The following is a 21,746-nucleotide window of genomic DNA, read 5'->3' as shown; positions in this document are numbered from 1 at the left end:
GCTCCTTGCACTCCTGTATATTTTCACTTGGTGTTGATTGGTCCTTCCTGCCTTCTGTGCTCTCCAACTGCAGCTTTGGGGACACATCACAACTTTGGTGCCCTCCATCATACAAATATATAATACAGGTATGGGATCCCTTATCCGGAAACCCATTTTCCAGAATTATCCGGAAAACCATAGACTCCATTTAAATCAAATAATTCAGCATTTTAAAACGTATTTCCTTTTTCTCTGTAGAAATAAAACAGTACCTTGTAATTGATCACAACTAAGATATAATTACCCCTTATTGGGGCAGAACAGCCCTATTGGGTTTATTTCATGGTTAAATGATTCCCTTTTCTCTGTAATAATAAAACAGTACCTGTACTTGATCCCAACTAAGATATAATTACCCCTTATTGGGGCAGAACAGCCCTATTGGGTTTATTTAATGGTTAAATGATTCCCTTTTCTCTGTAATAATAAAACAGTACCTGTACTTGATCCCAACTAAGGTATAATTACCCCTTATTGGGGGCAAAACAGCCCTATTGGGTTTATTTAATGGTTAAATGATTCCCTTTTCTCTGTAATAATAAAACAGTACCTGTACTTGATCCCAACTAAGATATAATTACCCCTTATTGGGGGCAGAACAGCCCTATTGGGTTTATTTCATGGTTAAAAGATTCCCTTTTCTCTGTAATAATAAAACAGTACCTGTACTTGATCAACTAAGATATAATTACCCCTTATTGGTTTATTGGGTTTAATTAATGCTTTATTGATTTTTTAGTAGACTTAAGGTATGGAGATCCAAATTACAGAAAGATCCCTTATCGGGAAAACCCTTGGTCCTGAGCATTCTGGATAATGGGTCCTATACCTGTATACACACACAGCATACCTTCCCCAATTCAGTATTTATTTGATAACATAAAATTGCCAGTGCCATCAAAATTCATACATAAAATATTATCTCATCAGACAATTCCACTATCAAATCTATTTTGCTTGGGAAGGCACAACCAATATAACAATGTAGAAATTGTCTAAAATACCAATGTTATCATCTTTCATTGAGATTGTATTCCATCCCCCAATATACGGATAGGAGACAATTTCCTGCAGGTTGTGCTCGCTAATTATCATGTAGAATTCTTATTGCTTTGTATCCCGGCGCTGATGCCGAATGGTAATGAAACAGATGGTTATTTAATTTGGTCTCTCATTTCACGTGCAGCACAGATAGTTGGTAAATATTTTATTTCTATGCAGATTTAATTGGATGGAAATTATCTGTGCCCTAGACAAATTATTCAGCAAAAGAATTAAGATGTTTCTCAACTCATTTTATTGTTCCAGCATATTATTGGTACATCGTATACCGTATTATTCATGTCTAACGGCATTATTGCTATAAGGCACGGGAGGCCTTTTGGCTGGTTATTCCTCTGTAGAGGGAACTGAAAGAATGATAATGGATAAGAAGAAAGAAAATGATAATATTTTTAGAGTTTAGAGTATATTTTTGATATTATTTATATTCTGCATGTGTTTTATATTAATATCAATAGAAATCACCAGTTTCTAAAAATAATTAAGGTAATTTTGGATGAAGGATTTTGCCAAAAAGGGGCCAACTACTTAGGTACTGAAATGGCTATTTTGAGTGACATATAGCAGTCTAGGTGCCAACCCAAGTATTTTGCAAGAGGGGAGGTTTAAACTTATAGTAGGACCCTCTAGTGATGGGCAAATCTGTCCTTTATCGCTGAGACTTAGCGAAATGGCGAAATTTGTGAAACACTTTGAAGCTTATGGACCTTTTTATGCCACGGTAACTCGGTAAAAAAATTAGCTGATCACTAATGCCCTCAAGTGCAGTCAGCAAAGTGCAATTTTGAGCACAATCGCCATGGTTTTTCCCACAATGCAGAGTTTTTTTCCCAGAATTCCAGCATGATCGCAGTTGCAAGGGGCAGTGCTCCTGACACTATTCTGCTGCACCCGAATTGGGCCTGATTTGCAAAAATGAACAGACACAATTGCACTGAAGTCTGCCTGTTGTCATTATAGTGTTGGCAGCAGAACTTGATTGGGAACAGAAGGACTGAGCAGCACACAACTATATAGAAGTAGAAGAAGCACATTTCACACTGCGCTTGTGGATCTAAAACCATTTCACATTCAGCCTACAAAAATTGGGCCTAAGGGGTACAGCATATAGAACAGATATACAAAATCTTGTATATCATAAAGTCATATAAATGGGGTTTGTAACAAAAGTAAGATGGTGAAAAAGTGCAGCAATTTTTTGCAAAGAAACAATTGTAGTCCGCCATGTTTACTGCACTTTGGGGATACTTCAAAAATTGGCGCAGGTCTCTGGAGCACCAGTGACCGCAGGCTACAATGGAGCCCAGGACTTCATGCCAAGGGCACTGCTGCCTTGTACCCACCAGCTAGGATTGCCAACTTTATCATGGCTGCTTACCAACTGATAATGTGTAGGAGGGGGGGGACCGAAAAATGGGTGGGACTATGGCATGGAGGAGGTGGGGCTATGATGCAAAGGGGGGGCAGAGATGCTAAACTGTCAGGAAAGCTGGAGGGAGCTGCAGGGTGGAAGAGGTAAAGGGTGGTATAGAGGGGGAGTGTGGGGTGGGATGGAGGCAGAGTGGGGGGATCGATGGCAGAACATTAGGGATTACAAAATTTACTGGCAAGTTCATTGCTGATAAATTTGTAATACTGGTCCCAACCCTGGCTGGTATTTTACTGAATAGGCTGGTGAAATACTGGCCCGCTGGCAACCCTACCAGCTGCTCTCTGCACCTCACATTGGATTTTTTTGCCTGACTGTGCAGAGAGTATCCAAGCCCTGGGCACAAGAGCCCTTTTAATGAGCACTAAGGGGTGCACTTTTGCACCCCCTTATGCTCACCTCCGGGGTCTCTTTAAATTACCCCCATGATTGTTAATGTAAACATTATTCTGTATTCTGCCTTTATGAAACATAAAAGAATGGCTCCTTTTTTTTTATCCGTATTACCTACCTCTGCAATCATCAGAATAAGCTAAAAGAAAAATAATTAACTCTGCATAATGAGCCTTTTCCTAATTGCCGTGTCTCACAATTGCAGATGAGTTCACTACAGAGAGGGGGTTTAGGGGAATCTAATTGAATACATTTGCATTTTCCAAACAGTTGTTCTAAAATACCAAGGGCTTTAATGGGAAATTGTTTAAATGTCAACATTCCGAACAGTTCCGAACAAATTTCCAATGCAAGCCTTGTTTTTTGGACAAGTTATACAGTGTGTGCATTGGCCGTGGTGGCCAGTATAATATGATCCATTCTTACATCTTTTATTTATCATATTGATATCTGGAGATATGTAGATGCACTTATGTATACTTATATATACATATTTATGAATTAGTGTAATTGAATTCCATTCGTAAATGACTATTTATGACTGTTTATGACTGTTTCAATGGCAGACCTTGAGCTTTGTGTAAACTGAATGGAGGCATTACCTGCAGCCAAGAAAAGGTTTGCTGAACAGATTCACTGGTAAACAGCTTAGAATTAATATGATAGTCAGTCTCTAGGTACGGGGTGCAGGTTATATAGCAATGTTGACTTGCCAACAGATAAAGCTGCCCATACACATACAGAGTAGTTTGTACGGTGTGCCACCTTTGCAGATTGGCCAATGATGTCTTGGGGGACTGTGATGTCACAGGGCAGAATGTAGGCAAATTGCAGGAGGACCCAGGGGTAATTGGGCAGGAGTCAGGATTCAGGAGGATCTAAGACTACTTAAAGGTGAGCTAAAGGCAAAACTGGGCAGCGAAAGTTCATGGACTCACCAGTTAACCAGCAATTGTATTGCCAGTATGTTTGAAATACTGGTACAGGTATAGGACCCGTTATCCTGAATGCTCAGGACCAAGGGTATTCTGGATAAGGAGCCTTTCCATAATTTGGATCGCCATACCTTAAGTCTACTAAAAAATCAATAAAACATTCATTAAACCCAACAGGATTGTTTTGCCCCCAATAAGGATTAATAGTATCTTAGTTGGGATCAAGTACAGGTACTGTTTTATTATTACAGAGAAAAGGGAATCATTTAACCATGAAATAAACCCAATAGGACTGTTCTGCCCCCAATAAGGGGTAATTATATCTTAGTTGGGATCAAGTACAGGTACTGTTTTATTATTACAGAGAAAAGGGAATCATTTAACCATGAAATAAACCCAATAGGACTGTTCTGCCCCCAATAAGGGGTAATTATATCTTAGTTGGGATCAAGTACAGGTACTGTTTTATTATTACAGAGAAAAGGGAATCATTTAACCATGAAATAAACCCAATAGGGCTGTTCTGCCCCCAGTAAGGGGTAATTATATCTTAGTTGGGATCAAGTACAGGTACTGTTTTATTATTACAGAGAAAAGGGAATCATTTAACCATTAAATAAACCCAATAGGGCTGTTCTGCCCCCAGTAAGGGGTAATTATATCTTAGTTGGGATCAAGTACAGGTACTGTTTTATTATTACAGAGAAAAGGGAATCATTTAACCATTAAATAAACCCAATAGGGCTGTTCTGCCCCCAGTAAGGGGTAATTATATCTTAGTTGGGATCAAGTTCAGGTACTGTTTTATTATTACAGAGAAAAGGGGATCATTTAACCATTAAATAAACCCAATAGGGCTGTTCTGCCCCCAATAAGGGGTAATTATATCTTAGTTGGGATCAAGTACAGGTACTGTTTTATTATTACAGAGAAAAGGGAATCATTTAACCATGAAATAAACCCAATAGGACTGTTCTGCCCCCAATAAGGGGTAATTATATCTTAGTTGGGATCAAGTACAGGTACTGTTTTGTTAGAGAAAAAGGAATCAGTTTTAAAATTCTAAATTATTTGATTAAAATGGAGTCTATGGCAGACAGGCTTTCCGTAATTTGGAGCTTTCTGGATAATGGGTTTCTGGATAAGGGATACCTGTAGTTGTATTGCCGGTAAATTGGCAGTCACAGCAGCTTGTAGCTTGTGGCTTACTGACTAAGGTGGTAAATTACCAGATGGGTTGCAGCCATACCTACGGGTGAAGGAGATCCTATAGGAATGAATGAGGAGGGGTGATTCTGATAGATTTGCTACTCATTTGGCCACTTATCTGAGCCGGAAAATGGAATTTGCCATTAATAATAATCAAGCATACAGTTTTTATTAGTGGGAACTGGTTTTAAAATGATAGACAAAAAATATGTCATGTTTGTCATGAGTTTTATGGTGTAGTTTTTACTATTAAATTACACAGTGTAGGTTACAAATAATTAATTCTACATTATAAATATAATTCTTGAACCAACAAGTGTATTTTTGTGGCTGTAATATTGGTGTGTAGGCGCCATCTCATGTAATTTAAAAAGCCAGCACTGCTCAATGGAACTGCTTTCAGCTAAGCTGTTGTAATGTAGTAATGACTTGGCTGAGCTGGACTTGAATTTTTACTGTTGAGTGTTGTTATTATATCTACCACTAGGTGGGGCATGGGAGCATTTTAAGCAATACAAGTGTCAGGGAGCTGCTATCTTGCTACCTTCCCATTGTTCTGCTGATCGGTTGCTGGGAGGGGAGGGTTATCACTCACTCCAACTTGCAGCGCAGCAGTAAAGTGTGACTGAAGTTTATCAGAGAACAAGTCACATGGCTGAGGGCACCTGGGAAACTAAGAATATGTCTAGCCCCATGTCACATTTTTAAAATTAAAAAGAAGAAAAATGAATTTCGATGCAAGATTCTGCTGGGGAAGCTCTATTAATGAGTGTGATTTGTAAAAAAAAATGTTTTCCCATGACAGAATTCATGTTAAGTGCTGAGCTGAAGCTATTAGAGTACCATGTGAGGTCCATTTAATCCCTAGCCTTGAGAAATGAAGGTGATATAATTTGGGGTGCCTACTTAGTGCATAAGGATCAAACAAGTTCTTCACTGAACACTTGCCCTAATGAGATGGTAAATACTGGGTTTCCTGGTACCCCATATTAAATACTTATTCAAACAGCATCATTTGAGTTATTTTCTATTACAGAGCAGGTTTCCTAGATCCTGGACCAGCCTGTTCTGGTTTTAGAAGAATAAGCTTTAGTGTGTTTAATTGCTATGTAAAACTGCAAAGTAACTTGTCTTGTGGAAAGTCCTGCTGTAAATAAAACACAGGCACATACCCAGGGTGTGTCTGTCTCTTCCTTCCATATATAATGTTCTACACTTCCGCTGGAATTGTGTGCAATGAAATATAACTATGGGCTAACAATGCTAGGAAAGGATAATGCAGAATACAGTATGTCTCTCATGCAGCCAGCTGTCTGTTCTATCACTTACCTGAAGCTCTGGTGGGACTCCGGGGTGACCTTTTTCTCCTTTTACACCAATATGCCCACGTTCACCCCTTGGGCCCATGTCTCCTTTGTCTCCCTTTTCTCCCTTCGCCCCTTCCTGTCCTGTAGCTCCATTGTTTCCATTGTTCCCATGGTTTCCTACAAATGGTTTCGATAATAGATAGTTATTAAGTAATTATTAATTACCTGTCCACTAATGTTTTAATAAGGATTAGAATAAAAGGATATATAACAACTTTCTGGGTTTATTCAAAGTCAAAAATATGTATGCCTTTTCCAACACACAGATATGAGGGCTCATTTTGCATTGCCCAACCACACATAACACTAAGGCTAAGGGCAAGCAGTGCAAATCATCCACTTTGCTCTGCCTGCATTTTACCCTAAAAATAAATATAGCTAGAAATGCTATAGTTAATACACTTAACCAGCCTACAGGTTCAGCATCTGTATGACAGTAATGATCCAGGCTAAAGTTGTCACAGGAGCTCCCCATCTTGGATTCTGTTAGAAGTGTCAGTGACACTGCACATGCTCAGTGGGCTCTGGGCAGCTGTCAAGAAGCCAAACATAGGGGTCATCCCAAATTATCAAGCAGAAAATGAGGTTGGCCTGTCATAGAAGCTTATACTACAGGGCTGATTATTACTTTCTGATGCTAACTGCACTGGTTTCCAAGCTGCCATGTAAAGAATTTGGATTAATTGTTAATTAGCCTTGTATTGTGATTTTATATTCCATATATACTATGTATTGCTAAGCTCGGGTAAGTGACAGCAGCACAGAGCAGGGAATCAGCAGAAAAGAAGATGGGGGGCTACTGGGGCATCTTTGGGGGCACAGATCTTCCCTGCTAAAGGGCTGTGGTTGCCTTGGGCTGGTACAGAAACCCAAAATACAATATGCAATATGCCTGCCTTACTTCTTTAGTTAGGCTTTAGTTATTTTTAGTTTAAATGCTTTTTCTCAAGGTGCAAAGAGCAGCACTGTCAGGCACAGGGGTTGCACTCCACCTAATGTCAGCCACCGGCAGGTAGTAAGTACGGGTCTCTCCGGCACCTTGTAGCTCCCAGTGCCACCTTTCCTGCATATGTAAATGCAGTGCAAGTGAGGGGGTGTCCCAAAGGATGCCCCAGTGCTGCCTACAAACTGCCCCTTGGAATATAACACTGGCAAATATGCTCAGCATTTACTGTGAGGGGATGTTTGGGCTTCACAGGGCGTACGCCATTGGGACAACGCACGAAAAGCACAGAACTTACCATCTGTTTATTTGCACTTTGCTCCTTGAATGACTATTGAGGCCTAAGAACTGGTAACCAAGTAAAACATCCATAAAAGCAAGAGGATCACAATCAGGTGACAAAATGTCCAAAAATACCTTTGCACAGCTTACATGAAAATTGATCTTGCTAGCGGTTATTCCACCAAAAATGATTGGATAATTATAACATTTGTTTATGGAATGACCTAGTTGTATTAAATGTCTATGGGATATTTGTTAATATGTGTGTATGAGCTATATGTGTATGTGCATATGAAAATTGTGTGCTTGGGGGGTATCTCTAGAGCGGATAAGTATGGCTGGGCACCATTATGGAAAATAATGCAGTTACTACTATTATAAATAAATATCCAATAAACACGTGAATAAGTAGACAGTATCTACAGTCAGGTTTATAAAATTACCTAATCTGATGCAAAATATAAGAAGACAGAAGAAAAGAATAGTTAAACCTCAAGGGGTTGATATACAGAAATGTCATAAAAGAGATGTCTGACAGGGAGATGGTTTACAGAGGCCAAGAGACTAATGGGTGTTAATGAAATGTGCCAAAAGCTGAGAACTGATTGAAGAGAGAAAAGCAAAAAGCTTTATTCATTCTAAATGTTAAATGGCCCTTAGGGATTTTGTGAAGGCATCTCCAGATACTTATAATTGACAGTATGGAGATTGGTTGGGGGAGCTTAAATCAAAAGCAACTTACTTATTACAGGCAGATCATTTTAGATGTGTAGAGTGTTAGGAAACAACGAGATGGCAGAACAAATTGAAAAAAAAGACTGCAGTAGGTATAAAAACCTAATTACAACCATTGCCCAAAACTGTGCAGAAACCATTGGCAGTCTATTTAATGTTTTTATTACTTTACTACTAGAAAAATAAATGGAGATGTCTCAATTGTAGTGATGTGTGGGTTGACCCACAACGCACAGAACCCATGGGTTTACTCTTAGGTCAGACAGGTTAGGGTTGATATTTGGGTGACCATTGCTGGTTTGGGTTGGGTGCAGGTCAGACTTGGTAAGGACACTGTTCCTTTGCACCTGAAGTTTCCCTGTCTTGGAACAAAAGGTGCGTGCAGAAGTAACGTACAGAGCAGAAAGACATAGGTATTGTTTGGGTATGGGTCCTATGAATTTTGCGGGTGAGGACTGAGTGCAAGTAAGGGTCAGATATGGGTTGAGTTTTTCTTGACTACTAGTGGGATTTAAATTAACCATTTTTTCCATAAATGAATGAACCGTGTGGAGACAATTGAAGAGCGAGTAACATGTTGATTACATACCTGGTAAGCCAGGTGGTCCAGGTAATCCAGGAGGTCCAGAAACTGGTTGATGAAGTCGATATCCAAAGTCCCCTCTGCAGCAGTTGCATTCAGGCTGTTGTGGTGTCTAAAAACATGGAAAACCATTACTTTCTCTGGCTGTGTGTACACAATGCTACAAGAAAGTCACCTTCTCAGTGGTGTTATTGAACCTGAATTTAAATGGGACATACCCCATAAAAACAAAGAGGCAATAGTAGAAGGAGGGGCCCCTCCACGTTGTATTAATCACCTCTTAATAAGTTTTGTAATATGCATGTATGTCCTTATAGCACATCAGTAAACATGTATAACACATAATTATAACAAAATAGCAAGCCCCAAATTATAGCAAATATATATATGATAGTTACTTATCATTTTGGACTGGGCAAAGTATCAAAAATGTCCAGAGAAAAAAAGATGTGCATGAGTGCCGTAATCTAAATGGGCTTTAATTTGTCCATAAAGAGGTTATTGTTGTAATAGACACCCAATACGTTACCTGTCCGTCTTATTATTTCAAATGTTAATGAAAGTTCCAAAGGAGTTTTTTTCCCCACAGTTCAATGAAACAATGAGTTAAATAGTATCATGTGGCTGCTCCTGTGCCACAAGCTCTATTGCAATCCGATTGCTTGAGATTATTATTACTATATCCTCTCAATATCAACATCCAGACATGTCCAATCAAGGATACGCAATGTAAATCTCAGATTGTGGATTGAAGAATTATTTGCGCATTTATATATATATATATACAACAATTATACATATTGTTTCAACTTCAAAAGTCAATGTAGATGGCTACCATTTTAGGAACCCACTGTGCAGTCACACACATGGGTTTATTTGGAACTGGTACGGAATAGCCAAATGAATCATAGTACTGCACAGTGGGGTATAACTTGTTGTAATAGGCCTGACCAATACAGCACTTACTCAGTGTACCTATAGTCCACTTATTAGCAGGTCAGGCTATATTTAAATGATGTCATACAAAGAAGTCTTTGTATAGGCTGCAGGTAGAAATGTGGGTGAGGCTATGCGGGTATAACATATACCTCTCTGCTCTAGTTCACTATTTAAGCATCAGTAAAAAACACAACTCTACATAAATCTGGAATTCACCCAGTTTTGACTTGAACATTTTAATATGACATGGGTTAAAAATTTAGTCAGAGTAGACATGACACTTGTTACATTGCTGAAATTTTGCACTTGACATTTCTTATTATGACACCTTCACCATGAAAGTCTTCTCTTCACTCAAGCACTTGGCTGTACTTAGAATGACAACGATAGCGCTATCAAGATGTCTACTGAGTAAGTGGTCATTGGACACCTCTAAAATCACTTGATTTGTCCTGATTGGTACAGCTTCCCATTTTTTTAACCACCCCCTTTGAAGTTGCTCCCAGTGGCGTCAAAGTAGGTGCCATTTTTAAATTTTTGGCTTGGAGACAAGTTTTGGAAGCCCAGAGACACAGTTTTACCCCAAGCAGAGCTTCCTGCAGGCCAGCAGTCCAAATGGGGATACCAAATGGCCAATCACAGTCCTTGTTTGGCATCTCCAAAGAACTTTTTTCTTGCTTCTTTGACTCACCAACAATTTTACATCTAAGTGTGTCTCACAGGCAAAAACGGTTGGGGATATCTGTTCTAGATGTTTCATGATTATCTCAGCAGCAAAATTAACAATAAATGTCTTACAGGTAAGCTAATTACACTGATGTCTACTTGCACTTCTTTAACTACCCAAAGTGTATGTGAAACCTTTCCATTTTGCACTGAAATGAATGATAGCCGTCCATAAAACATTTGCTAGATGCACTCGCTGAGTGGCTATCTGAGCCTTCGGTTGGCACAATATAAGAGCCCATATGGCATTTGCAAATTAAAAACCTGCTGTGGCTTGAGCATCACCGAATACACCTAATAAATGACCAATTAAATTGAGCCCAAGGTTCATTAATTATGACACTTTCTATTTTTGCATGGCTGCACTTTTATAATGAAGTTAATTAGACTGTCAGCAGTCTTAATTATGTTCAAATACAAGTAAAAAAATGTGGTCTGCTGCTGTGGCCAAGGTATGTTTATTTCACAATCCTGACTCAAACAGGAAATGTTGTTCAATCAGGATCTTAATTATATTGGCTTTCTATTGAGATTTGGGTATGATCAAGTCGACAGGTGCAAAGATGTCTAAAGTTGTGGTTTTCTAGTTAGAAATGATTCACAATTAGCAACCAGTTCATTATGTTCCCAGCGCTATTAAGCATAATGAACTGAGGTGCATTGCCAACTGCTCACTGTGCCTCCCAATCATTCAGATTGTGCCCTGATAAATTACAATGTATAGTGCTTGGTTTTATTTAGGGTATTTGGGCAGCAAACAATGCAGAACAAACTGTTCAGCCGTACTGGAGTCAGAAAACAATTCCTAAATAACAATTTCCTTAATAGACATTGATTAGAGTGTAATAGCGATTTATTTGGACAGCAATGTAAAAGCAAAACAATACTTTTGTACCTTAAAGCATTGAACTGGGGCAGACTTTGCCAATGATACCAAATAGCACCTATATTGTTCCTCATAAACTCACTTTCAAGAGTCAAGAGACAGTAAAACATGAACATTTTAGATGCATTTGTCATGAAAGAAAGTGAAGTGTGTCTAATCTAACTCTTTGGCTGTGCTGCCTGTGCTCTCAGGCATTATTGAGGAGATCGTTATGAAGAGGAGTGGACCAGATTTGGAAAACAGGGTTCCCAATGAAATACTGATTGCAAAGAATACCTCACAAGGGACAGAATTTTAGATCCAACAATGTGAATAGAGACATACGTAAATATTGTTTTTTATATTCTATTGCAGTAAAGTGAAATCCCATTGCCACTAGGTCTTATAGATCATGTCCCCCTTGGGAGGTTGCTCCGTAATTCTGGAAATACTGCAGGAATATCAGTTGGAACTACACCAAGGGGCATATTTATTATAGTGTGTAAGCCAACGTCAACGGTGATGTTGCCCATAGCAACCAATCAGCTATTAGAATTGAAAAGTCACTTACAAGTAAGATAACAAAAGCAAAGATCTGATTGGTTGGTATGGACAATATCACCATTAATGTTAGCTTACACACTATAATAAATAGTGTCCCCTTAGACACAATGAGCCTTATTCAATTCAATGAGAAAAAGTTAAAAGATTTAGCCGGATCGGGGGCGGCATTGGCTCGTTGATGCGGCCCCTGAACTGATTGCCCCATTGCCGCCATTATAATTCGATCGTTTGGCCCCAGGGCCAATTAGCCTACATTTTCCCCGATATCGGCCACCCGTAGGTGGGGATATCGGGAGAAGATCCGCTCGCTTGGTGACCTCGCCAGGCGAGCGGATCTTCACGTGTATGGGGACCTTTAGGCTAACCTCAAATAAATATCTCAAATGTAATCTGCTGCTTAGAAAACCTTCCCAATCTAAGAACAAAAAAGCAAATTTGTTCGTATTTATTCAAAACATGTGTAAATGTGTATTTGATTCCTGGCAAGGCTGTTTGCGTGCTGTCTCCAAGACAATAGCTTTTTCCTGGAGTGATTCTGTAATGAAGATTACTTAAATGAACTTGCTGCTTTCAATTGAAATTTGGCTTCCCTCTTTGCAAGATAAATTGTTTTTATATTTAATTGTAGCAATTGCAGTAAGTCTGCCTCACTAATCAATGCATATCCATAACATAGATACAGACTCTAATCTAAACATTAGCAGACTGCAAGAAGTCAGTGCTTTTGTGTGTCTGGCTCCTAGTGGAGTCTGGGAAGTTTAGAGAACCATTTCCTCCATCATTTAGTTACATTTGTTATTGACAGTGCCCTCTAACTTATTTATAGTTTACCTGAAAATTCAGGTTGTAAAAAGAGTTCCATTAGGTTGTGCTTTCTATCAAGAACCCTTCTGAGTTTGGGCTTCTGGGTGTAGGAGGGAGATAACTTGATTTCTTCAAGTCCTGAACACCCAGATCTGTTTAAAGAACCCCTGGCAGTCCAGAAATAAGATTTTGCCATGGAACTCTACTCCTAAAGGAAAAGTATTAAATTGAAATATCCAGGGCTCATTCAGTAGTAACATGCAACCCCATTGCCTATACCTTTGCTCAGATAGTAACTATTTATATTTAGAGAAATGTATAAGCAAAAAATGGCATATAAATACTCCACCCCTGGCCACATTATTTAGTCTCCAGGCAACACAATATAAAAAACTGTGTCTTTATAAATAAATGTGTAATGAATGTTAACATATCTGTAAAATGATGGTGCTAAACAGGTAGAAAATGGCATTGAAGAACTCTTTATTACACAACTTTTTACCCGGGACACATGGGCAGCCAGCCTGGGCAGAGAATGACTGCTGTGGCCAACATAGACAAGCAGCAGGTACAAGATTGCCGTTTATCTCTACATTTGGTTGTTATACACTGTGCATGTCCTTCTCAGCCCACAAAACATCATTGATGCCAATTTTTTTAGTGCCCACTGAAACGTTTTCTAGTTGCCGCAGGAAACAACTAGACCGTTGTTGGCAATAAAGGCATGGGAATAATAATGTCTACTAGTGAATTGGATATATGGATTATGTATGGATTATATATCTGCTGCTACTGTGCAAACAAATCTATGTATCTGATGTTCTGCCCTACCTCCCTGCCAGCCGGGGGGCTTGTCTGTGCCTCCCACTACACAGGCCAGTAGTTCATTGGTGTATATGTGCTGACATGGGCAGTGACATGGCGTGACTGAGTGTGGGGCAGGTGGTACAATGTAGGTAGTGGGAATCTGCATAATGTCTGCATAGGTCTTACCCTGACTCATAACTGAGTGACTTGTGCACTGACAATATAAGTATGTAATATTGACAAGATCCATCCCTTCTTTTACCAGCAACAGCTAAGTTGCTTATGCATGTTCTCATCCTCTCCCACCTGAACTACTGCAAGCTGCTACTAACTGGCCTTCCTAACTCCCATTTCTCCCCCCTACAGTCTATATTAAACACTGCTGCCAGAATTCTCCTCCTCTCATCCAGGAGAGTATAGGCCCTTTCACTGCTAAAGTCCTTATCATGCTTTCCTTTAAACAATGGAACTCCTATTCACACTGCCCCACACTACATCTCTACTACAAGCAACCACTTGGTCAGGGCTGGAACTAGAAGTAGAAGAGGCAGAAGAGGCTCTCCTCAAGAGCCAAAATATGGGATAGTCATTATCATTAGTGTGGATCAAAACTATACAAGGTGCAAACTAAACCCTCTAGTGGCCAAAGAGGGGAACACCTACAAAATATAAATCTAGGGAAGAGGCAACTGCCCAGGGCACAATAGTGGGGGGGGGGGGGGGTCTCCCCCTTATTCGCGTTCCTTGCCCCCACCGCTTGTCATTGCAGAGCATCACCCCCCACACTGCTGCCCCTCACATTGGGAATGCCCTCCCTGATTTCCTCTGGAGAGAATCCTCCCTCAGTCTTTTTAAAACCAAACTAAAAGACTCCCTCTTGGGGCACTCACCCAGCACCTGATCTGGGAACTGGCACTTATATTGTAGTGTCACCCACTGTGACCTACAGCACTTATATTTGCCTATTTGTGTCTGTAAGTTACCCTCCCATATAGATTGTAAGCTCTACGGGGCAGGGACCTCCATCCTCTTGTCTCTCTGACACTTAGCTCTTAATCATCAATGCAACTGTACTTTGTATTTATTTGTATTTATTTAATGTTTGTACTATTGATTTATTATTCTGCTGTACAGTGCTGTGTACATACAGTAAGTAGCACTATATAGATAAAAATATACATAAATATGAGTTCTGTATCATGCTGCTAAGGGGAAGGTTTATTAAAGGTTGTATTTTTTTCCTGCAAAGTGTATTTTTTTGCTCTAAAAATCGAATTTTTTCAATTTAAACAACATTACAGGTATCGGACTCCTCTAGAAACCCATTATCCAGAAATTCCGAATTACGGAAAGACCATCACCCATAGACTCCATTTTAATCAAATAATTCACATTTTTAAAATTGGTTTCATTTTTCTCTGTAATAATAAAACAGTACCTGTACTTGATCCCAACTAAGATATAATTACCCCTTATTGGGGCAGAACAGTCCTATTGGGTTTATTTCATGGTTAAATGATTCCCTTTTCTCTGTAATAATAAAACAGTACCTGTACTTGATCCCAACTAAGATATAATTACCCCTTATTGGGGCAGAACAGCCCTATTGGGTTTATTTCATGGTTAAATGATTCCCTTTTCTCTGTAATAATAAAACAGTACCTGTACTTGATCCCAACTAAGATATAATTACCCCTTATTGGGGGCAGAACAGCCCTATTGGGTTTATTTCATGGTTAAATGATTCCCTTTTCTCTGTAATAATAAAACAGTACCTGTACTTGATCCCAACTAAGATATAATTACCCCTTATTGGGGCAGAACAGCCCTATTGGGTTTATTTCATGGTTAAATGATTCCCTTTTCTCTGTAATAATAAAACAGTACCTGTACTTGATCCCAACTAAGATATAATTACCCCTTATTGGGGGCAGAACAGCCCTATTGGGTTTATTTCATGGTTAAATGATTCCCTTTTCTCTGTAATAATAAAACAGTACCTGTACTTGATCCCAACTAAGATATAATTACCCCTTATTGGAGCCAAAACAATCCTATTGGGTATACTTAATGTTTAAATATTTTTTTAGTAGGCTTAAGGTAGGAGAAATTACAGAAAGACCCCTTATCCGGAAAACCCCGAGCATCCTGGATAATGGGTCCTGTATTTGCAAATGTTTTATGTGTCAAAACCAGATAAAAGCTGTAGAGCTGTACTACACTTTCACTTCCAGGTATTCGATTTGTTTGAATTTTTTTGGGAGCAATTCATTCTATTAATTACACAAATCTGAACTTTGATAAATCTCCCTCCCCGTTTTAATAGTGGTGAGCCTTGAATTAAAGCATATTAGGAAGATAAATACAGAAATGAAATACATACGGCACCCAACAACACCAGCCAATATCTATGTATGAAGGCTATAACATACCCAACATGCCATTTATACTAATACTGCTAAGCGCATTTCTCGGAATTACCATGGAGCGTTGGCACAGCTACAGAACTTTCTTTCCGGAAAGGCGCTGATCTGATCACTATAACTGCTCACTGTGGCAGGGATGTCAAGGCCAGAGAGAAACTCAACTCAGCTGGGAACTGATAAACAGCCAGTTTGACATGCTTGGTATATGGGAGAATGTCTTCAGTAAAATAAATGCCAAAGAAGTAGATATTTATATCTACTGTCCATTGATCCATCCGTCTGTACAATAACATGGCCTTTGTATTCTCTGCTCTCATATAAAGTCATATAAATACTTGCATTGCCTCTTATTGTGGATCTTGGATTAGATGCAGGAGGACACTTTGCTATATAGATATATATATATAGAGAGGGATGTAGAAAATGCAGACAAACAGTAAATAAAAACAGAGATCAGAGAGAAAGCACTTAAATGTCCCAAAGATATACATCTTCATTTTTCAAACAGCCCTTCGTCCTCGACTACACAAATGTAACATGCCTGGAATACAGTCTATTATCTTGAAACTGTATCTCTCCTACATATTCTGTAATTGCTTATCCATCTCATTCTATACCTGAGTGACCTACTTTACTTCTCAGAGAGACCTTTAGAATTTACCAGGTTTGTGCCCTTGAGGTAGGTCACAGCATGTGCATACATACAATACACACATATATATATATACAGTCCAAAACTCTTTCAGCACGCCAAACTTACAAAACAAATTGCCTGAGTGCTACCTCTATGTATCCAATTATCCAAAAATCCAAGAATATAAGGTGCACACCAGGATCTTTTAAAAATAAAACATTACTTTTAATAAATCATACTGGTAAAACAGGCCCATATATATAAATATATATATAGCTAAAGAGAAAGAGGCTGCCACACCCATACCAGTTACTTTTCCTACTGCAGCTTTTTTTCTCAGGGCAGCATCTCAGTATATTCAAAATGTCAGGTCTACAAAAAGAACCTGGGCTACAGTCCAAGCTCTTTTCTATAGATTCAATACACACAGGACATACAGTTAAACCTTCAGCAAACAAACATCAAAGAATGAACATCAGCAGCTTAGAACATTAGAACTGTATCATGCTCATCGGGGTACAAGGAAAGCCAGTATTTAATTTGAGTGGAACATATCTATACAGCCTTTCCCAAGCTCAGTTTCATCCATTTCATTGAATATTACACTGAGAATATGAATTCAGAGTACCTGGACTCTGTGTGAAGGCTGTTCTAGATCATCTACCTCTTGTCTCATCAACACTGTGTCTGCTGAAGAATTATTGGCAAAAGCCTCAACAAGTTGGTCCAGTTGTCCTACCACTTCCCTGCTGGGAGCATTATTGCTCGTCCGTTGGTGACGACTTTCAACTACTCTGGCCACCGGTTTATTAAATCTTCTCCTCACCTCCATGTGTTCATCTTGACAAAGGCAAAATGGGAGAGTTAGAAGGGCCAGCAGCCACCATATGCTGAGACGTGTGGAAGCCATGCAGATGTTAAGCAAAATCCTTGCACGGAGATGTTGACTGCTCACTGTGTCGTTTCCAGAATGGTTTTGTTCTGATTTTTATACTAGTGAAGCCAGCTGGAACAGCAAGTGAAAATTCTTAATGCAAAATTAGCCATGTCTGAGGGAAAGTATTAGTCATTTCTTTACTATTACCAGTAAAATTGATTTCTATGCTTCTACGGGCTCCACGCTTGTAGGACAGGGATGCTTCTCTCTCCTAGGGATTTTACAAACATGACACTTCTCCATGACATATTTTTGTCAGAGTGTGAAAAAAGAAACCATGGGAAATCATGAACATGTGTCCAAGAAAAGTCTGCCCATTATTAAGCACGCAAATGGTACAGCTCAGTAACATTGCCTTTGAACCAGCCACCTTGTATTCTTGCCAACGATCTCTAGCGCTGGTCCTTCAGCACAGTCACAATTTCCAACAATAACAATGTAGTAAAACCATGGAAAGCTTTATATCATGATTATTTGCTGTTCTGTATTACTGCTGCTAGTGATTTGCTTTCCTTTCTCATTGAAATAAGAGTTTTTAACATTTAATTATCACAATTATTATTTATATTTCATAGTTACCTAGTTACATAGGGTTGAAAAAAGACCAGAGTCCATCAAGTTCAACCCTTCCAAGTAAACCCAGCACCCACAACCCACACCTACCAATCAACTATCAAACGCAAACTACCAGTAACCAGTGCTATTGTTCATATACCAAGTTTAAATATACATTTTGAAATGATATGCTATGATAATACAGTGTTATAAGATTTATACGGTTTAGGAATTGATTGTTTCACTCCGAATTGGAACTGAGAGGAGAGATCTGCGATAATGAATGTGAATATTATGTGGATATTATGTTTTCCCCTAATTTTTGGTAATATATCAGTGTTGAATATGTTGTTTATAAAATATGAAACAAACCTCTTCCCTAAATATGGACATTTTTTAAATGTAATTCTTGAGAATTTGAAAAAAAAATCTTCCAAATGAAAATCTTCAAAAACTTCAAAATCAGATTAGAATTTCTATTGGAGAAGCAATAGATTCGCCACATTAGTGCCACCTAGAACGCTATATTTATTCTGCAGAAAGCTTTACCATACCTGAGTAATCAGCCCTAGAAGCTTTCTCTGTTTGTTTAAGATAGCAGCTGCCATTTTAGAGCGGTCTCTATAGCTTCCTGCTGCAGCTCTAGCCGTTATAGCTCCGATCACACATTCTGATGGGAGGGGGAGGGAGTTTTTATGTAGTCTTCTGGGAGGGGGGAGCAGATGAAGGGAGAAAGCTGAGCAGACTCTGGCCCTGGGAATGAAGGATTTTTCTGAGAGAGGAAGTCGGATACCCTAAGAACATGTTTACACAAAAGGAGACAAGAAATCCTGTGTTTCTTTTGATAGAGGACTCTGTAAGTGGTTATGGCTGTATTTACCTTTCTGATAAAGCTTACTTAGTTTTTTACTTTTTGGCATCCGCGGCATATTCCAATACTAAATAATGAAGTTACCAATAAGTGGATTTATCAGATAAATACCATTTAGGCAGAATTTTATACCTTTTTTAATTTCATGTTTTGTTATAAACTCAAGCACAGAAAAAGATTGCGATTAAACATGATCAAATGTTTTTTGGAACTAGGGTGTGATATTAAGCAGAAAACCATGAAAACCACATTTATAACAATTTGTGTTCAAAAGTTAAAATGATACCTTCCATTGGCTTCTATAGAAGCTCGTAAGGTTTACCTGCCAAATATTTTAATTGGAAGTTTCGGGAGTTCTTTCAATTGCTAAATCTTGAACATTCAAGGTCAGAAAACTCAAAATCACATGGAAAAGTAATATAGGCAGGCACTCCAACTTCCCAGAAGTAGCGCATCAAAAAAAAACAGCCATATAAAAAGTAAAAAGGTATATAAAGTTTATTTAATCCATATATATAAAAGAACAAAACAAGAAGCCTTACTCATTTCATACCAATAGGGGCTGATTTACTAAGACACGAATTTCGACCGAATTGGAAAAATTCCGATTGGAAAACGAACATTTTGCGACTTTTTCGTATTTTTTGCGATTTTTTTCGGCGCCTTTACGACTTTTCGGAAATTATCGCGACTTTTTCGTTACCAATACGATTTGCGCGAAAAAACGCGAGTTTTTCGTAGCCATTCCGAAAGTTGCGATTTTTTTCGTAGCGTTAAAACTTGCGCGAAAAGTTGCGCGAAGTTTTGCGCAAGTTTTAACACTACGAAAAAATCGCAACTTTTTGCGCAAGTTTTAACGCTACGAAAAAATCGCAACTTTCGGAATGGCTACGAAAAACTCGCGTTTTTCCGCATTATTGTATTGGTAACGAAAAAGTCGCGATAATTTTCCGAAAAAATCGCAAAATACCGATCATTACGAAAAAAATGCAATCGGACGCATTCGGCCCGTTCGTGAGTAAGTAAATGGGCCCCATAGGGTACTTAGTGATAGGCTACTGTATGACTAAGTACCCTATTCGGTACTATGACTAAGTACCCTATTGATACGAAACGCGTAAGGCTTCTTGTTTTGTTCTTTTATATATGGATTAAATGAACTTTATATACTTTTTTACTTATTATATGGCTGTTTTTTTTGATGCGCTACTTCTGGGAAATCGGAGTGCCTGCCTATATTACTTTTCCATGTGATTTTCTCCATTACGGCTCCCTAAGCTGAAGGTCTGGGGCATGAGCACCCGGACCCATCTCTACTACGGGTAAGATTTCTACATTATTAGCTAAGACTGAGATTACCCCTTTACGATGCTTTGGACAGAAAACTCAAAAACCTAAGCTCCAAATGCCATTAAACTAGATATATTTTTTTGATTATGACTACACATGTCATTGAAGATTACCAGAAGATTCAACATCAGAAAACTCACTTGCTGTGTTTTTCTTGAACTGATTTAAAAACACCATATAGAATTTTGATAATTTTTCCCCTTGGAATTTTGTGGGTGGCTTTTTAGTTCCACCAAAACCCTTCCGCAAATCAGATTTTGTTGGTATTTATATTTGAGGAGACCCTACAATGACTTAAGGTCAGGAGACTGTGCTTCCAGTGAAAAAGCAGCTGTTCCTAGAGCCCCTCACAGTGAAGCAGGCAGCAATCTATTAGAAATAAATCAGTTTAGCCGTGACTGTGACTGAGGACTGCCATAAAAAGAACCAGTAGTAAGTAAAACAACATTTAATTATTTAGCGGTCTAGAAATGAAATTAATATAAATGATAAATAGTAAGCACGATGTAATCTTAAAACAGGCCTACCCTTATGTGGACTCAAAGCACGTAATAAAAGTATATAAAAGAAAGGGGTGGAAAACCTCAACAAAGCAAGGGTTAACCCAACAAGTCATGTTCTCATAGAATTTCAAGGACGGTTCAACTGTGAGAGTCATAACCAGTGAGATAAATTTAGCCTGTGATGCAAACAGAGTGGAATTGGCCTGTATTCAGGAATTCTTTAGCCCAGGCATAAATTGGTAGTTGGGCACATTAGCTCCTCAACGCAGAGAACATATTGGAAAACTATTCCAACCCTAAATTAGTTCAGAATTTTATCATGTAATAAAAAAAAATACAGTGTTGGGGCATAAGCTGCACGCTGTTTGAAGGTAAATTGTCTCTGTGGTTCTTGCAACAAATACATTTAATTGCCGGATGTTACACAATGGGGCACATGTGTGTCTGCAGTTGTGTCCAATTTGCCAAGATTAACTTAACAAGATTTTTTACTAATCAGACACAGTTGCACCGTCTCCCTGGCGTCATTTCTTGTTTTTGGCGTGCAAGTGACTTCTGTGCTTTATTCTTTTGGCGCAACTGAACTGAATGCGTCGATCATTTCTAGCGTTCAGCATGTGAGACACGGGTGCGCCCTGTTCTCTTGTTGCAACTGAACTGTGCCAATTGACATAGGGCACTGTGGGAATTCTGGCGCTATTGCCTGTTCCAAAGGTAGCAGTAGCTCCAGGGTTCACTGCGTCCATAGGCACAGCAGCGCTAAATGTGGAATGGAAGGCAGGAAT

At 38.9% G+C, this 21,746-nt stretch overlaps 1 protein-coding gene across 2 annotated transcripts in view; it reads right to left on the bottom strand.

Annotated features, from left to right (window-relative positions):
• Positions 1-17,792, bottom strand: part of c1qtnf3 (C1q and TNF related 3) — a 45,379-nt gene extending 27,587 nt beyond the window's left edge. Inside the window, exons 1-3 of one of the 2 annotated variants that reach the window (XM_018091017.2) lie at positions 17,374-17,792; positions 8,987-9,092; positions 6,400-6,554 (exon numbers count right to left, since the gene is read on the bottom strand). In XM_018091017.2, the coding sequence (XP_017946506.1) occupies positions 6,400-6,554; positions 8,987-9,092; positions 17,374-17,655 (543 nt within the window). In that variant the 5' untranslated portion in view covers positions 17,656-17,792. The remainder of the gene's footprint in view (positions 1-6,399; positions 6,555-8,986; positions 9,093-17,373) is intronic. The other variant, XM_031894752.1, reaches the window with a different exon arrangement.
• Positions 17,793-21,746: the final 3,954 nt, after the last annotated feature.

This window comes from Xenopus tropicalis, chromosome 1, assembly GCF_000004195.4.
Source record: "Xenopus tropicalis strain Nigerian chromosome 1, UCB_Xtro_10.0, whole genome shotgun sequence".
In the NCBI taxonomy this organism is placed as follows: domain Eukaryota; kingdom Metazoa; phylum Chordata; class Amphibia; order Anura; family Pipidae; genus Xenopus; species Xenopus tropicalis.
The sequence above is the reverse complement of the archived record's forward strand: the minus strand, read 5'-3'. Positions and strand labels throughout refer to the sequence as shown.